General features: G+C 45.7%; 1 protein-coding gene and 1 non-coding gene across 5 annotated transcripts in view; both read left to right on the plus strand.

The window, feature by feature from the left end:
• CBX1 (chromobox 1) overlaps positions 1–17,550 on the plus strand; it is a 38,401-nt gene that overhangs the window by 15,121 nt on the left and 5,730 nt on the right. For 3 of the 4 annotated variants that reach the window (XM_055257367.2, XM_055257363.2, XM_055257364.2), the window contains exons 2-3: positions 16,275–16,451; positions 17,140–17,317. In XM_055257367.2, coding sequence (XP_055113342.1) covers positions 16,312–16,451; positions 17,140–17,317 — 318 coding nt within the window. In that variant the 5' untranslated portion in view covers positions 16,275–16,311. Of the gene's footprint in view, positions 1–4,566; positions 4,706–16,274; positions 16,452–17,139; positions 17,318–17,550 lie in introns of those variants that run through there. The other variant, XM_055257366.2, reaches the window with a different exon arrangement.
• Positions 4,065–4,171, plus strand: LOC129470788 (U6 spliceosomal RNA). Its single transcript, XR_008653318.1, has one exon. It is a non-coding gene; the product is annotated as a U6 spliceosomal RNA (small nuclear RNA).

Raw genomic sequence — 17,550 nt, forward strand, 5'->3', positions numbered from 1 at the left:
GTCAGGCTGGTCTCGAACTCCCGACCTCAGGTAATTCGCCTGCCTCAGCCTCCCAAAGTGCTGGGATTACAGGCGTGAGTCATCATGCTGGGCCTAAGCCCACACTTCTTAATACTTAATAGATGAGCAAAGCTATGGAGGAAACAGGATGTGTTCAGGTTATGGCCAGGTTATAGTCTTTGACAGGAATGTAGATTTTGTGAGGGAAGAAGGGACATAATTAGTCTGGAATAGGAACCGAAGAATTTAAGTGTTACACTGAGGACTTTGGCCTTCGTTTTAAATGGGAGGAAACCTTGTAGAAATTATTTCCTATTCAGTCAGCTCCAGCTCAAACTGGTTTATATGTGTCACATTGCCTTTGTTTACAACAGTTCCTGAAGCCAAATTGCCCTACCAGTACACCTTTTCAAATGCTAGTAAAGCCTGGTTTCAAACTCAGCTTTTCAAAATGTTTCCTAATGCCCTGGCCAGTTCTTCCTCCAACCTCCTATAGTGCGTTTATGTCTGCTTTTTATTGCTTATACTGCTTTTGGTAATTATGTATGCTTGCCATTTCGGACTCTCACTTGAACTTGCATTGTTTACCTTTTTGTATTTTTTTTTTTTCCGAGACCTGTCCTGTGTCTTTTTTTTTTTTTTTTTTTTTTTTTTTTTTAATTTTATTTTTGAGACAGAGTCTCGCTTTGTTGCCCAGGCTGGAATGCAGTGTCGTGATCTGGCCTCACTGCAACCTCTGCCTCCCAGGTTCAAGCAGTTCTCCCTGCCTTAGCCTCCCAGGTAGTTGGGTAGCTGGGATTATAGGCGCCTGCCATCATGCCCACCTAATTTTTTTCTTTTTTTGTTTTTTTGAGACAGTTTTGCTCTTGATGCCCAGGCTGGAGTGCAATGGTGTGATCTCGGCTCACTGCAACCTCTGCCTCCTGGGTTCAAGCGATTCTCCTGCCTCAGCCTCCCGAGTAGCTGGGATTAAAGGCATGCGCCACCATGTCCGGCTCATTTTGTATTTTTAGTAGAGACTGGATTTCTCCATGTTGGTCAGGCTGGTCTTGAACTCCTGACCTCAGGTGATCTGCCCACCTCGGCCTCCCAAAGTGCTGGGATTACAGGCATGAGCCACCATGCCCGGCCTAATTAATTAATCTTTTAGAGATAGAGTCTCACGGCTGGGTGCGATGGCTCACGCCTGTAATCTCAGCACTTTGGGAGTCCGAGGTAGGCGGATCACGAGGTCAGGAGTTCGAGACCAGCCTGGCCAAGATGGTGAAACCTTGTCTCTACTAAAAATAGAAAAATTAGCCAGGCGCAGTGGCGGGCGCCTATAATCCCAGTTACTCGGGAGGCTGAGGCAGGAGAATCGCTTGAACCCAGGAGGCGGAGGTTGTGAGCCAAGATAGCTGCACTCTAGCCTGGGCAACAGAGCAAGACTCCCTCTCAAAAAAAAAAAAAAGAGATAGTGAGAGATGGAGTCTCGCTATGTTGCCCAGGCTGGTCTGAAACTCGTGGCCTCAACCACCCCACAACCCTTGCCTTGGCCTTCTAAAGTGCTGGGATTACAGGTGTGAGCCACAGTGCCTCGCTAATTTTATTTTTTTTAAATAGATAGTATTAAAAGCTAGAAGATCTGGTCAGGCATGGTGGCTCACGCCTGTAATCCCAGCACTTTGGGAGGCCGAGGTGGGCGGATTACCCGAGATCAGGAGTTCGAGACCAGCCTGACCAACATGGAGAAACCCTGTCTCTACTAAAAATACAAAAGTAGCTGGGCATAGTGGCGCATGCCTGTAATCCCAGCCACTTGGGAGGCTGAGGCAGGAGAATCGCTTAAACCCGGGAGGCAAAGGTTGCGGTGAGTCAAGATGGCGCCACTGTATTCCAGCCTGGGCGACAAGAGTGAAACTCCGTCTCAAAAAAAATAAAAATAAAAATAAAAAAAAAGATCTGGCTGGGCATGGTGGCTCACACCTGTAACCTGAGTACTTTGAGAGGTCGAGGTGAGTGGATCACTTGAGGTCAGGAGTTCAAGACCAGCCTGGCCAACATGGTGAAACCCCGTCTCTACTAAAAATACAAAAATTAGGCCAGGTGTGGTGGCTCACGCCTGTAATGCCAGCACTTTGGAAGGCTGAGGCCGGTGGATCACCTGAGGTCAGGAGTTCAAGACCAGCCTGGCCAACATGGTGAAAACCCGTCTCTACTAAAAATACAAAAATTAGGCCAGGTGGGGTGGCTCACGCCTGTAATCCCAGCACTTTGGGAGGCTGAGGCAGGTGGATCACAAGGTCAGGAGATCGAGACCATCCTGGCTAACGTGGTGAAACCCCGTCTCTACTAAAAAATACAAAAAAATTAGCCGGGTATGGTGGCGGGCGCCTGTAGTCCCAGCTACTCGGGAGGCTGAGGCAGGAGAATGGCGTGAACCTGGGAGGCGGAGCTTGCAGTGAGCCGAGATCACGCCACTGGACTCCATCCTGGGCGACAAAGCGAGACTCTGTCTTAAAAAGAAAGAAAAAAACCTAACCTCTCAGTTATCCCATAAGGGTCATTAAGTCTGTTTTACAGATGAAGAAACTGAGTTATATAGTAACTATATGTGACTACCTATAGACATAAAGTTGAGAGGTCAGAGAAGTGAAACATATTAGGGGCCAAGGCTTGGAATCATGACAGTTGTGTTTTGCTTATTGTCCTGGTGTTCGGTTAAACAGGTCTTTCACTGAGAAGCAGACCACACAGGAACCCTAATCATGCTTCTGGTGCTCCTGTTACCTTTCTTCTGGTGAAAGGGACGCTGAGGATCTTTTAAGCAGTGCTCTTCCAGTTTCGTTGCTGTACAACAAAGGTCTAGACTGGATGGTGTTGAATGTGATATAGAGGAGGTTTTGTTTTCAAGCACATCGGTTGTTACTTCCCTTACTGCTTCGTTGTTATTCTAAATGTGATGGAGAAAATAAAATGTTCACCGGCATTCTAGTGAACTATGAGAACTGATTTTTTTTTTCTTTTTGAGACAAAGTTTTACTCTTGTTGCCCAGGCTGGAGTGCAACAGCACAATCTCGGCTCACCGCAACCTCTGCCTCCTGGGTTCAAGCGATTACCTCAGCTTCCCTAGTAGCTGGGATTATAGGCATGTGCCACCACGCCTAGCTAATTTTGTATTTTTAGTAGAGACGAGATTTCTCCATGTTGGTCAGGCTGGTCTTGAACTCCCGACCTCAGGTGATCTGCCCGCCTCAGCCTACCAAAGTGCTGGGATTACAGGCCTGAGCCACCGTGCTGGGCCCCAAGAACTGATTTATGTCTGCAGTGATGTGTGTAATTTCACTTGAGAAATATGGTTTTTGCCAATCCTCTTACAGCACTAGCTTTTATCCAAGAATGTTCATCAAAATCTCCTGTGGAGCTTTGAAAGCTGCAGATGCCTGGCTGGGCGCGGTGGCTCACGCCTGTAATTCCAGCACTCTTGGAGGCCAAGATGGGCGGATCACGAGGTCAGGAGATAGAGACCATCCTGGCTAACACAGTGAAACCCTGTCTCTACTAAAAATACAAAAAAATTAGCCGGGCGTGGTGGCAGGCGCGTGTAGTCTCAGCTACTGGGGAGGCTGAGGCAGGAGAATGGCGTGAACCTGGGAGGTGGAGCTTTCAGTGAGCCGAGATCACGCCACTGCACTCCAGTCTGGGCAACTGAGTGAGACTCTGTCTCAAAAAAAAAAAAAAAGAAAAGAAAAGAAAAAGAAAGATGCAGTTGCCAGCTTTTAAAATTGAGCTATGAATTAATTACTCTTGATTCAGATTTACACTGTTCCTGGATTCCTTGGGACACTATAAACAAGTTTTGGGGTTTTTGTTTTGTTTTGTGTTTTATTGAGACAGTCTTGCTGTGTCACCCAGGCTGGAGTGCAGTGGCATGATTTTGGCTCACTGCCAATGTCAAAATAGCATTCTTCATGATAATAAAAAAAAGGAAACCATACAATGGAATAACTATGGCAGCTGTTAGGATGGAGATCTTTATGGAATAATGTCAAAGATACATTGCATTGTATAAAATGGTAAACTGGTGCTTGCTTAGGCAGCACATGTACTAAAATTGGAACGACACAGAGAAGATTAGCATGGCCCCTATGCAAGGACGACACGCAAATTCGTGAAGCAGTCCGTATTTTTAAGTATTTAAAAAAATGCAAAAGTAAAGAATTTTTATTTATTTATTTATTTAGTTAGTTAGTTAGTTAGTTATTTTGAGATGGAGTCTCGCTTTGTCGCCCAGGCTGGAGTGCAGTGGCGTGATCTTGGCTCGCTGCAACATCCGCCTCCCGGGTTCAAGCGATTTTCCTGCCTCAGCCTCCTGAGTAGCTGGGATTACAGGCATGCGCCACCACGCCCAGCTAATTTTTGTATTTTTAGAAGAGACGGGGTTTCACCATGTTGGTCAGGCTGGTCTCGAGCTCCTGACCTCGTGATCCACCCACCTTGACCTCCCAAAGTGCCGGGATTATAGGCGTGAGCCACCGCACCTGGCAGCAAGAAAAAAAATTTTTTTTTTTTTTTTTTCAGACGGAGTCTCGCACTGTCGCCCAGGCTGGAGTGCAGTGGCGCCATCTTGGCACACTGTAACCTCCACCTCCGCCAGGTTGTAGCAATTCTTCTGCCTCTGCCTCCCAAGTAGCTAGGATTACAGGCGCCTGGCACCACGCCCAGGTAATTTTTTGTATTTTTAGTAGAGATGGGTTTTCACTATGTTGGCCAGGCTGGTCTCAAACTCCTGACCTTGTGATCCACCCGCCTTGGCCTTCCAAAGTGCTGGGATTACAGGCGTGAGCCACTGCACCTGGCCACATTATATATTTTTGTAATTGAATGTTAATATATGATTTTAATTAGAAAAAATTAAAATACTGCTTTTAATAACACCACTTTCTGATGTATTTGCTGTGGAGTGGGGTCTAAGCATCTGTATTTCTTCTTCTTTTTTTTTTTTTTGAGACTGAGTCTCGCTCTGTTGCCAGGCTCTGGAGTGCAGTGGTACAATCTCAGGTCACTGCAACCTCCGATTCCCTGGTTCAAGTGATTCTTCTGCCTCAGCCTCCCGAGTAGCTAGGACTACATGCGTGTGCCACTATGCCCGGCCAATTTTTGTGTTTTTACTAGAGACGGGGTTTTGCCACGTTGGCCAGGATGGTCTCGATCTGATGACCTCGTGATCCACCTGCCTTGACCTCCCAAAGTGTTGGGGTTACAGGCATGAGCCACTGCGCCCAGCCTTTTTTTTTTTTTTTTTTTAATTTTTTTTGAGATGGAGTCTCACTCTGTTGCCCAGGCTGGAGTGCAATGGCATGATCTTGGCTTACTGCAACCTCCGCCTCCCGGGTTCAAGCTATTCTCCTGCCTCAGCCTCTTGAGTAGCTGGGATTACAGGTGCACACCACCACGCCCAGCTAATTTTTGTATTTTTGGTAGAGACTGGGATTTCACCATGTTGGCCAGGCTGATCTTAACTCCTGACCTCGTGATCCACCCACCTCACCTCCCAAAGTGCTGGGATTACAGGCGTGAGCTATCGCACCCAGGCAGGCATCTGTATTTCTGAACTCCATAGGTGATTCTGATTCTCATAGAGGTGAAGGTTCTCGACTCAGAGTTTGCTTTCCTCTGAATTTTTTTTTTTTTTTGAGATGGAGTCTTACTCTGTTGCCCAGGCTAGAGTGCAGTGGTGCGATCTGGGCTCACTGCAACCCTCTGCTTCCCAGGTTCAACTGATTCTCCTGCCTCAGCCTCCTGAGTAGCTGGGACTACAGGTGCCCGCCACCACGCCCAGCTAATTTTTTGTATTTTTAGTAGAGATGGGGTTTCACCATGTTAGCCAGGATGGTCTCGATCTCCTGACCTCGTGATCTGCCCGCCTCGGCCTCCCAAAGTGCTGGAATTACAGGCGTGAGCCACCACGCCCAGCCATTTTTATTTATTTTTTTATTTTTATTTTTCTCTTTTTTTTTTTTTTTTTTTTTTTTTGAGACTGAGTCTCACTCTATAGCCTAGGCTGGAGTGCAGTGGTGTGATCTAGGCTCACTGCAGCCTCCGCCTTCTGGGTTCAAGTCAAGTGATTCTCCTGCCTCAGGCTCCCAAGTAGCTGCGATTACAGATGTGCACCACCACGCCCAGCTAATTTTTGTATTTTTAAGTAGAGATGGGGTTTCACCATGTTGGCTAGGGTGGTCTCAAACTCCTGACCTCAGGTAATTCGCCTGCCTCAGCCTCCCAAAGTGCTGGGATTACAGGCGTGAGTCATCGTGCCCAGCCCTGACCAACATTTTAAATGCCTCACCTTGGCATTTAGCTAGAAACCCTACTGGTTTAGTTTCTTAGGTCTGTAGGTGCTACCATGGCCTCACATTTATAATTTGGTTTTTCAAACTGGCAAAAAATCAGAATCGTGGAAGTTCCTAGCATAGCACTTCATAGTTCATGTTTATGGTGGCAGCCAAGAGCTGTGGCCATACTGGCTTCTTGAAGCCTTCTCGTACCCTTTCACAGTACAAACTATTTCAAAACAAAATGAAATGCCTAAGTTTGTGTCTGTTACGTTACTGCCTTCTGCAGTCAAGTAGCATTGTTGCTTCTTTACATTTTTTAGCTCCTCAGTGCAGGGGTGGAGGGTGGGTGAGGACAATCACAACAGTAGTCTTTCTCTTAAAATTGAGCTGTGAATTAATTACTCTCGATTCAGATTTACACTGTTCCTGGATTCCTTGGGACACTGTAAACAAGTTTGGGGGTTTTTTTTGTTTTGTTTTTTATTGAGACAGAGTCTTGCTGTGTCACCCAGGCTGGAGTGCAGTGGTGCGATTTTGGCTCACTGCCAATGTCTGCCACCTGGGTTCAAGCAATTCTCATGCCTTAGCCTCTCAAGTAACTGGGACTACAGGTGCACGCCACCGTGACCAGCTTATTTTTTTGTATTTTTAGTAGAGACAAGGTTTCGCCATGTTGGCCAGGCTTTTCTTGAACTCCTGACCTTAGGTGATTCTGCCCTCCTCAGCCTCCCAAAGTGCTGGGATTATGGGCGTGAGCCACCGCGCCTGGCCTGGTTTCTTAAAATTGACATTTTCTCAGTAGTTCTTTCTGTAGTCTGCTTGCTAGATGTTTAACTTCAAAAATTCTACATTATGTAGCACTTGTCAATTTAAAAGACTCAAAAGACTGCTGGGGCATTAAAAACCCAGCTTTGTTTCTGTCTGCAGGTTTAATAAACAATGAATACCTTCATATTCCAGAAACCAACTAAAAATCATTGGTTTTTTTTTTTTTAACAGAGCCATACCTTTTCTGAGAAAAATCATTACCAGTCACTTTCTTATTTACCAGTGACAAATTGTAGGGAGGAGTCATCTTAAGAGACCTCTGTGTCCTTTCCTTATACAGGCTGGAGGGATGTTACCCTGTAGGTTTGTGGCTAGCTGCTAGTTATATGTGTTCAACAGGGCATTTAGCCTAGCCTTGCTAGATGGCCTTACTGAAGTGCTATGCTCTGTTTAATTGTGTGACCTTAGGTGATTTATTTCATCTAAATTTGGTCTATTTGTGAGGTAGAGATAACATCTGAATGGCTTATCTTACAGGATGGTTTTGAAGATTAAATGAGATAATGTGGTAGCACTTTGTAAACTGTAAAGTATAATGCAAATGTAAAGTATTATTTTTCTAGGAATCTTCAAATGTAGCAGACTCAGCAAATGTTTAGGTAAAAATTATGGCAATGCTAGATTTCTTTGTTTATAATACTATGATATAAACCACACGAGTTGGCTAAGAAGAACAACTGAGGATCTCAAATTGAGGTTTGAGTACATACTGTAAAACCATACTCCTGCATTTGTAGTCCAGTCTCCTCAGTTACTAGCTTCAACTAGTAACTCTTGGGAGTATTGTTTTTTGTTTGTTTGTTTGTTTGTTTTGAGACGGAGTCGTGCTCTGTCGCCCAGGCTGGAGTGCAGTGACGTGATCTCGGCTCACTGCAAGCTCCGTCTCCTGGGTTCACACCATTCTCCTGCCTCAGCCTCCCAAGTAGCTGGGACTATAGGTGCCCGCCATCACGCCCGGCTAATTTTTTGTACATTTAGTAGAGACGGGGTTTCAGCATGTTAGCCAGGATGGTCTCAATCTCCTGACCTCGTGATCCACCCGCCTCGGTCTCCCAAAGTGCTGGGATTACAGGCGTGAGCCACTGCTCCCAGCCAGGAGTATCGTAAATAATAAATGAGTAGGCAGGGCGCCGTGGTTCATGCCTGTAATCCCAACACTTGGGGAGGCCAAAGCGGGAGAATTGTGTGAGGCCAGGAGTTTAAGAGAAGCTTGGGGCCCAGCACAGTGGCTCACGCCTGTTATCCCAGCACTTTGGGAGGCTGAGGCAGGTGGATCATGAGGTCAGGAGTTCGAGACCAGCCTGACCAACATGGTGACCTGTCTCTACTAAAAATACAAAAATTAGCTGGGTGTGGTGGCACGCACCTGTAATCCCAGCTACTCAGGAGGCTGAGGCAGGAGAATCTCTTGAACTCGGGAGGCGGAGGTTGCAGTGAGGTGAGATCGCGCCACTGCACTCCAGCCTGGGCGACAGAGCAAGACTCCGTCTCAAAAAAAAAAGAAGCCTGAACAACATAGGAACACCTTGTCTCTACCAGAAAAAATTGAAAAAATTAGCCAAGTTTGGTGGTACAAGCCTGTAGTCCCAGCTACTTGGGAGGATGGCTTGAGCCCAGGAGATCGAGACTGCAGTGTGTTATGATCAGGTCACTGTACTGGGCAACAGAGCGACACCCTGTGTCTAAACAAAATTTTTTAAATAAATGAGTAAAGTGTAATAGTACCTGGCACGTAATAAGCACTCACTATTATTAGATACTTCAGTGAAACTTTGCAGATAAACATGGCTGGTTGAACCATATGGTTCTACTCCTTTTGAAAATCTCACACAAGTAATGGTCAAAGGATTTTTTTTTTTTTTTTTTTTGGGATGGAGTTTCGCTTTTGTCGCCCAGGCTGGAGTGCAATGGCGCAATCTCGGCTCACTGTAACCTCTGCCTCCCAGGTTCCAGCGATTCTCCTGCCTCAGCCTTCCGAGTAGCTGGGATTACAGACGCCCACCACCACACCCAGCTACTTTTTTGGATTTTTAGCAGAGACAGAGTATCACCATGTTGGTCAGGCTGGTCTCGAACTCCTGACCTCAAGCGATCCACTCACCTCAGCTTCCCAAATTACTGGGATTACAGGCGTGAGCCACCATGCCGCCTGGCCGATAAGAAGATTTTTAAAGAGACAAGAAAAATAGGAAAAAGACAAGTAGAGATGTCAGAAAACAGCTGGAAAACTAGTTACTGACCAGAAAAAGCTAAAAATTAAGTAGGACTGGATTTAAGAAGAGCCAAAAAGGTACAACAAACCAGTTTGTGTCACAGGATTCTGGAAAGGCCACTAGGTACCCCTGACAATAGAGGTGCGGGTGGAATTTAGAAAGTGGTAATTGACCAGGCATGATGGCTTACACATGTAATCCCAGCACTTTGGGAGGCTGAGGCGGGAGGATCGCTTGAGTCCAGGAGTTCAAGAACAGCCTGGGTGACATAGTGAAACCCTGTCTTTAAAAAGTAAATAAATAAATAAAAATTAGGCCAGGTGCAGTGGCTCATGCCTGTAATCCCAGCACTTTGGGAGGCTGAGGCAGGCAGATCACCTGAGGTTGGGAGTTCAAGACCAGCCTGACCAACATGGAGAAACTCTGTCTCTACTAAAAATACAAAATTAGCTGGGCATGGTGGTACATGCCTGTAATCCCAGCTACTTGGGAGGCTGAGGCAGGAGAATCGCTTGAACCCGGGAGGCAGAGGTGGTGGTGAGCTGAGATCGCGTTGTTGCACTCCAGCCTGGGTGACAAGAGCGAAACTCCATCTCAAAAAAAAAAAAAGATAATTGTGTCATTAAAAAAAAATAAAATTACCTGGCACAGTGGCTCACACCAGTAATCCCAGCACTTTGAGAGGCTGAGGTGGGCGGATTACTTGAGGTCAAGCGTTTTGAGACCAGCCTGGCCAACATGGTGAAACCATGTCTTTACTAAAAATACAAAAAAATTAGCCAGGAGTGGTGGTGTGCATCTGTAGTCCCAGCTACTCAGGAGGCTAAGGAAGAGGATCATTTGAACCTGGGAGGTGGAGGTTGCAGTGAACTGAGATTGCATCACTGCACTCCAGCCTGGTCAACAGAGAGAGACTCCATCTCAAAAAAAATAAATAAAATAATAGATCATTTTTCTTTTTTCTTTTTTTTTGAGATGGAGTCTCGCTCTGTCCCCCAGGCTGGAGTGTAGTGGTTTGATCTCGGCTCACTGCAAGCTCCGCTTCCCGGGTTCATGCCATTCTCCTGCCTAAGCCTCCCAAGTAGCTAGGATTACAGGTGCCCGCCATCACACCCGGCTAATTTTTTGTATTTTTAGTAGAGATGGGGTTTCACCGTGTTAGCCAGGATGGGCTCTATCTCCTGACCTCGTGATCTGCCCACCTCGGCCTCCCAAAGTGCTGGGATTACAGGTGTGAGCCACCACGCCCAGCCTCTTTATCATTTTTTTAAAGACAGTCTTGCTTCGTCACCCAGGCTGGAGTGCAGTGGCACAATCACAGCTCACAGCAGCCTCAACCTCCTGTGCTTAAGCGATCCTCCCAGCACACCCAGCCGATTATTTTTTGTAGAGGTGGGGTCTCACTACGTTGCCCAGGCTGGTCTCACTCCTGGGCTCAAGCAATCCTTCTGCCTAGGCCTCCCAAAGTGCTGGAATTACAGGTGTGTGCTGCCGAGCCCTGCCCTCTCTACTGATTTTGACAAACAGCTTTCTTGAAACCCTGGAGAACTAATTGTAAACAAAAAAACACGTTGGGAAGTCTGGCTGGGAATCTCCAGTAATAGTCTCTCTGGGTGTAGATGCTCTGGGATGAGCCAGTAAAAAAAGCTCAGGAAGAAGCGGGGATCTGTTTTCTATATTCTTCTTATTCGAGTTGCTCTGAAGACAGTACTTAAAAAGTAAGTAAAGGGCTGGGCTCAGTGGCTCAGGCCTGTAATCTCAGCACTTTGGGAGGCCGAGGCAGGCAGATCACCTGAGGTCAGGAGTTCGAGACCAGCCTGGCCAACATAGTGAAATCTTGTCTCTACTAAGAGTATTAAAAAAATTAGCTGGGCATGGTGGTGAGTGCCTGTAATCCCAGCTCTCTGAGAGGCTGAGGCAGGAGAATCGCTTGAACTCAGGAGGTGAAGGTTGCAGTGAGCTGAGAGCGCTCCATTGCACTCCAGCCTGGGCGACAAGAGCGAAACTCTGTCTCAAAAAATAAAAGTGAGTAAAGATCAAAGTCACGAGAATGCTTTACTTTAGATTTCCCCATTTGGGGGCTTTCTTTACTTAACAATTATGCCATTCTATGACTCTTCCTCTCTGAGGCCGTGCTAATTAATGATAAAGGGAGGATAAGCTTGCAGTAGGTAGAGATCAGTTAGAAGTGTGCTGACCCTTTCTGCTCATAGCAGAAGGATCAAGTGGATAATAGTCAGTGCTGTTTTATTTTTTGGCCAGATCTCACGCCAGTAATCCCAGCACTTTGGGAGGTCGAGGCAGGTGGATCGCTTGAGCCCAGGGATTCGAGACCAGCATTGGCAACATGGCAAGAACCCTTCTCTACCGAAAATACAAAAATTAGGCAGTCTCATAACCTGGTCTCTAAATAAACAAATAAGTAGATTAAACTTTTCAAAAACAAATGCTATTTATTTTTCTAAGATATATATATATTTATATATATATATTTATATATATTTATATATATATTTATATATATATATTTATATATATATTTATATATATTTATATATATTTATATTTATATATTTATATATATATATTTATATATATTTATATATATATATTTATATATATATATTTATATATATATTTTTTTTTAGACGGAGTCTCACTCTGTCACCAGGCTGGAGTGCAGTGGCGTGATCTCGGCTCATTGCAACCTCCACCTCCCGGGTTCAAGCAATTCTCCTGCCTCAGCCTCCCGAGTAGCTGGCACTACAGGCGAGCGCCACCATTACCCAGCTAATTTTTATACTTTTAGTAGAGATGGGGTTTCACCATATTGGCCAGGCTGGTCTCGAACTCCTGACCTTGTGATCTGCCTGCCTCGGTCTCCCAAAGTGCTGGAATTACAGGCGTGAACCACCGCACCCAGCCTTGTAGATGGACTCTTTCTAAATGCATTCTGTCTATACATGCCAGTTTTACAGTGTTTAGAAAACTTAATGCTTACACTAAGTAAGCTTCCTTTCCTAAGGATGCTAGGAATAACCAATTTAACCTCAAATTGGTATTATTTTAAACTCAAGCAGAGAAGTAACTCTTTCTTCCTTGTCTTGGATTACCTGCCATCCAAGTAATTCTTTGGCCAGTTTTGTTGATCAATTTTGTTTCATTGATATAGCGCCATCTACTGACAAAAATTGGTAATCATAAGGCTTTAAGTCTGTCAGAAGTCAAAAGAGTTGGGTCCGGGCACGGTAGCTCATGCCTGTTAATTCCAGTGTTTTGGGAAACCAAAACGGGCAGATCACTGGAGGTCAGGAGTTCGAGACCAGCCTGGCCAACATGCTGAAACCCCCATCTCTACTAAATACACAAAAATCAACTGGGCCTGGTGGCGGGCACCTGTAGTCCCAGCTACTCAGGAGGCTGAGGCATGAGAGTCACTTGAACCCTAGAGGCGTAGGTGAGCTGAGATAGCACCATTGCACTGCAGCCTGGGTGACAGAGGGAGACTGTGTCCCCCTCCCGCAAAAAAGTCAAATTTGGATGAAGGACTAAATAAAATAGATTTATAAGGGACTAAAATTTCAACACTGGAAAAACCCTTAGATGTTACCCAGCTTGATGATGTATTTTATAAAGGAGTAAACTCAGATTCTATTATCTTTGATAACTACAGTTCTGTTTTCCCCACACTTGTTTTCCAAATTTTTACAGGGTTCCAGTTTAGAAAATTTCATGGTCATTCTGGCATTTTTATGACTCTTCGTTAGTTTTTAGAAATAAGTTGGAGGCCAGGTGTGATGGCTCATGTCTGTAATCCCAGTACTTCGGGAGGCTGAGATGGGAGGATCACTTGAGCCTAGGAGTTTGAAACAAGCCTGGGCAACATATTGAGAACTTGTCTGTACTCAAAATTTTAAAAATTAGCCAGGCATGGTGGCGCACACCTGTGGTTCCAGCTACTCAGACTGAGGCAGCAGGATCACTTGAGCCTAGGAGGTCAAAGCTGCAGTGAGCCATAATTACTTCACTGCATTCCAACCTAGGTGATAGAGTGAGACACTGTCTCAAAAAAGAAAAAAAGTTGTAAAATAAACTACGATAAGTTAACAAGAAATTTGTGAATTGTAAGATCAATTCAGAAAAGACTGCATAAAGAACAAGAGAACATGGCTGGGCACAGTGGCTCATGCCTGTAATCCCAGCACTTTGGGAGGCCATGGCGGGTGGATCACTTGAGGTCAGGAGTTCGAGACCAGCCTGGCCAACATGGCGAAACCCTGTCTCTACTAAAAATACAAAAACTAGCTGGGCATGGTAGCACACACCTGTAGTCCCAGCTACTCAGGAGGCTGAGGCAAAAGAATCACTTGAACCCAGGTGGCGGAGGTTGCAGTGAGCCAAGACTGTGCCACTGTACTCCAGCCTGGCTGGAGTGAGACTCCGTCTCAAAAAAAGAGGGGGAGGGGCAGGGCCGGGACTGGAGCTGGGCTCGGTGGCTTACGCCTGTAATCCCAGCACTTTGGGAGGCCAGCGCGGGCGAATCATGAAGTCAGGAGTTCGAGACCAGCCTGGCAGCCTGACCAACGTGGTGAAACCCTGTCTCTACTAAAAATACAAAAATTAGCCGGGCATGGTGGCTCACACCTGTAATCCTAGCTACTCAGGAGACTGAGACAGGAGAATCACTTGAACCCGGGAGGCAGAGGTTGCAGTGAGCTGAGATTGTACCACTGCACTCCAGCCTGGGCTGGAGTGAGACTCCGTCTCAAAAAAAAAAAATGGCCAGGCGCGGTGGCTCACGCCTGTAACCCCAGCACTTTGGAAGGCCAAGACAGGCAAATCACGACGTCAGGAGTTCAAGACCAGCCTGGCCAACGTGGTTAAATCCCGTCTCTACTAAAAATACAGAAATTAGCCAGGCATAATGGTGGGCATCTGTAAAACCAACTACTCGGGAGGTGGAGGCAGGAGAATCGCTTGAACCCGGGAGGCAGAGGTTGCAATAAGTTGAGATCGCACCACTGCACTCCAGCCCAGGCGACAGAGTTGAGACTCCGTCTCAAAAAGACAAAAACAGACCGGGTATGGTGGCTCAGCCCTGTAATCCCAGCACTTTGGGAGGCCGAGGCGGGCGGATCACGAGGTCAGGAGATCAAGACCATCCTGGCTAACATGGTGAAACCCCGTCTCTACTAAAAAATACAAAAAAATTACCCAGGCGTGGCAGCGGGCGCCTGTAGTCCCAGCCACTTGGGAGGCTGAGGCAGGAGAATGGTGTGAACCCATGAGACGGAGCTTGCAGTGAGCTGAAATTGCATCACTGCACTCCAGTGTGGGCGACAGCAAGACTTCGTCTCAAAAAAAAAAAAAAAAAAAACAGAAAGCAGAACTTTTCAAAACAGTGTATTAATCATGCAGAAGAATGGATTATATATGCATATACGAAAGGAAAAAATTAAACTAGATGTTTAATAGGACAAGCTGTTTCCCACAGTTAAAAAATTCAAGTCCAGGGCCGGGCGTGGTGATTTACGCCTGTAATCCCAGCACTTTGGGAGGCCGAGGCGGGTGGATCACGAGGTCAGGAGATCGAGACCATCCTGGCTAACATGGTGAAACCTTGTCTCTACTAAAAATACAAAAAATTAGCTGGGCGTGGTGGCAGGCGCCAGTAGTCCCAACTACTCAGGAGGCTGAGGCAGGAGAATGGTGTGAACCCAGGAGGCAGAGCTTGCAGTGAGCCAAAATCGCACCACTGCACTCCAGCCTGGGGCACAGAGCAAGACTCCGTCTCAAAAAAAAGAAAAAAAAAAAAAATTCAAGTCCAGTACTTTGATGAAAAGGAAAACTTGGAATAGGAGAAAGTATGAGTCAGAGAGTAATATGTAAGTTTTATTGATATGTGCACATTTTTAGGAGGACTGCTTTTCTTTTCTTTTTTTTTTTTTTGAGACAGTGTCTCACTCTGTTGCCCAGGCTGGAGTACAGTCGTGCGATCTTGGCTCATGACTGGCTAATTTTTGTATTTTTAGTAGGGACAGGGTCTCGCCATGTTGGCCAGGATGGTCTTGAACCCCTGACCTCAGGTGATCTGCCCGCCTCGGCCTCCCAAAGTGCTAGAATTATAGGTGTGAGCCACTGCACCCGGCCTTCTTTCAATTTAATGCAATATTTTAGCTACCATGCTCTTTTACAATGTTTTTTTTTGTGGAGATGGCGTCTTGCTATGTTGCCTAGGCTGGGATTGCACATGTGAGCCTGCACGCCTGGCCCTAGCTACCATGCTTTATGGTAAAAGGAGTATTGGGAGCCTTTTTAAATTACAAAGAATGGGTATAAAAGTTTTAAATGGATACACAAGAATAAAGAAGTTTGCTGTGAAGGCCAGGCGTGGTGGCTCACGTCTGTAATTCCAACACTTTGGGAGGCCGAGGCAGGTGGATCACCTGAGGTCAGGAGTTCGAGACCAGCTTGGCCAACACATAGTGAAACCCCGTCTCTACTAAAAAAAAAAAAAAAATGCAAAAATTAGCTGGGCTTGGTGGCACATGCCTGTAGCCCCAGCTGCTTGGGAAGCTGAGGCAGGAGAATTGATTGAACCCAGGAGGCGGAGGTTGCATTGCAGTAAGCCGAGATTGCCCCACTGCACTCCAGCCTGGGCAACAGAGCAAGACTCCGTCTCTCAAAAAAAAAAAAAAAAGTTTGCTGTAAGATTAATTGGGGCTGTTTTATGAGCTTTATGGCTGGACATATCAGAAAACTATTGTGTATCGAGTGTGAGAATAGGCCTAACACTTATTATAAGCAGCATACAATATTATCACCTGTCATGTCCCTGGTTTTCTTACCATCCAGATATTATCTAACGAATAAGAGTGCTCCCTAATGCCCTTTTTATTTTATTTATCATTTTAGCAGCGTCACCCTTTACACCAGAAAGCTGGCGGGCACTATGGGGAAAAAACAAAACAAGAAGAAAGTGGAGGAGGTGCTAGAAGAGGAGGAAGAGGAATATGTGGTGGAAAAAGTTCTCGACCGTCGAGTGGTAAAGGGCAAAGTGGAGTACCTCCTGAAGTGGAAGGGGTTCTCAGAGTAAGTTTCACTGACACAGGTAAATGTAGCCACCAAGTGTTTATCAGGAGTCTAGAGATGTATGAGACCTCCAGTGCTATGATGGATACAGTGTGACTCAGTCCCCACCTTCATGGCTTATTGTTTAATTAGGAATATGGCCTACTGCTTATAATACAAAGCAGAATGACTTCTTTTTAAAAATTATTTCTTTCGAGACGAGGTCTCACTCTGTCACCCAGGCTGGAGTACAGTGGTGCAGTCATAGCTCGCTGCAGCCTCAACCTCCCCGGCTCAAGGTATCCCTCCCATCTCAGCCTTCTAAGTAGCTGATACCACAGGCATGCACTACCATGTCTTGCTTAGTTGCCCAGGTTTGTCTCTTAACTCCTGGCCTCAAGCAATCCTCCCACCTGGGCCTCCCAAAGTGTTGGGACTACAGGCATGAGCCACTGTACCCAGCCCATAGTGATTTCTGAGAAACAGTTTTGTGTGTGGCTATAGACCAATTTAAATTGATAAATAAAAGTCATTTGCCTTTGAAGGAAGCCAGTTTCTTAGCTTTCTATTTATACTAAAAAGCTTCCCCATTCCCCAAGAAATTTCAGCTTTTCCATGGACATCTGAGGTCTTGTCCTCTTACGATTATCCTTAGTATGAGTATACTTATTTGAGTGAAAGTGTGACTTGCTGTGCCCTCTGGTTTCAGTGAGGACAACACATGGGAACCAGAAGAGAACCTGGATTGCCCCGACCTCATTGCTGAGTTTCTGCAGTCACAGAAAACAGCACATGAGACAGATAAATCAGAGGGAGGCAAGCGCAAAGCTGATTCTGATTCTGAAGATAAGGGAGAGGAGAGCAAACCAAAGAAGAAGAAAGAAGAGGTAAGAATATAAGTAAGAATTTTTACTAGCCCACAATTCAAACTACTGTCAAAGTAGTTTTGTTCTGCTTCTTCCCAGATATTAGCAGCTGTCTCTTCTTAGTCCTGAAATCTTAGGTAGGCTAATGCCTACAAAATGAGAGTGTACTCTTATGAAGCCACATGATCTCTTACTTTTTATCCATGGTACAGGAGCAGTAAATGGAATACTTGCTGGGGACAGATATAAGGGCA

The sequence above is a fragment of the Symphalangus syndactylus genome, chromosome 20 (assembly GCF_028878055.3).
Source record: "Symphalangus syndactylus isolate Jambi chromosome 20, NHGRI_mSymSyn1-v2.1_pri, whole genome shotgun sequence".
Taxonomy (NCBI): Eukaryota; Metazoa; Chordata; class Mammalia; order Primates; family Hylobatidae; genus Symphalangus; species Symphalangus syndactylus.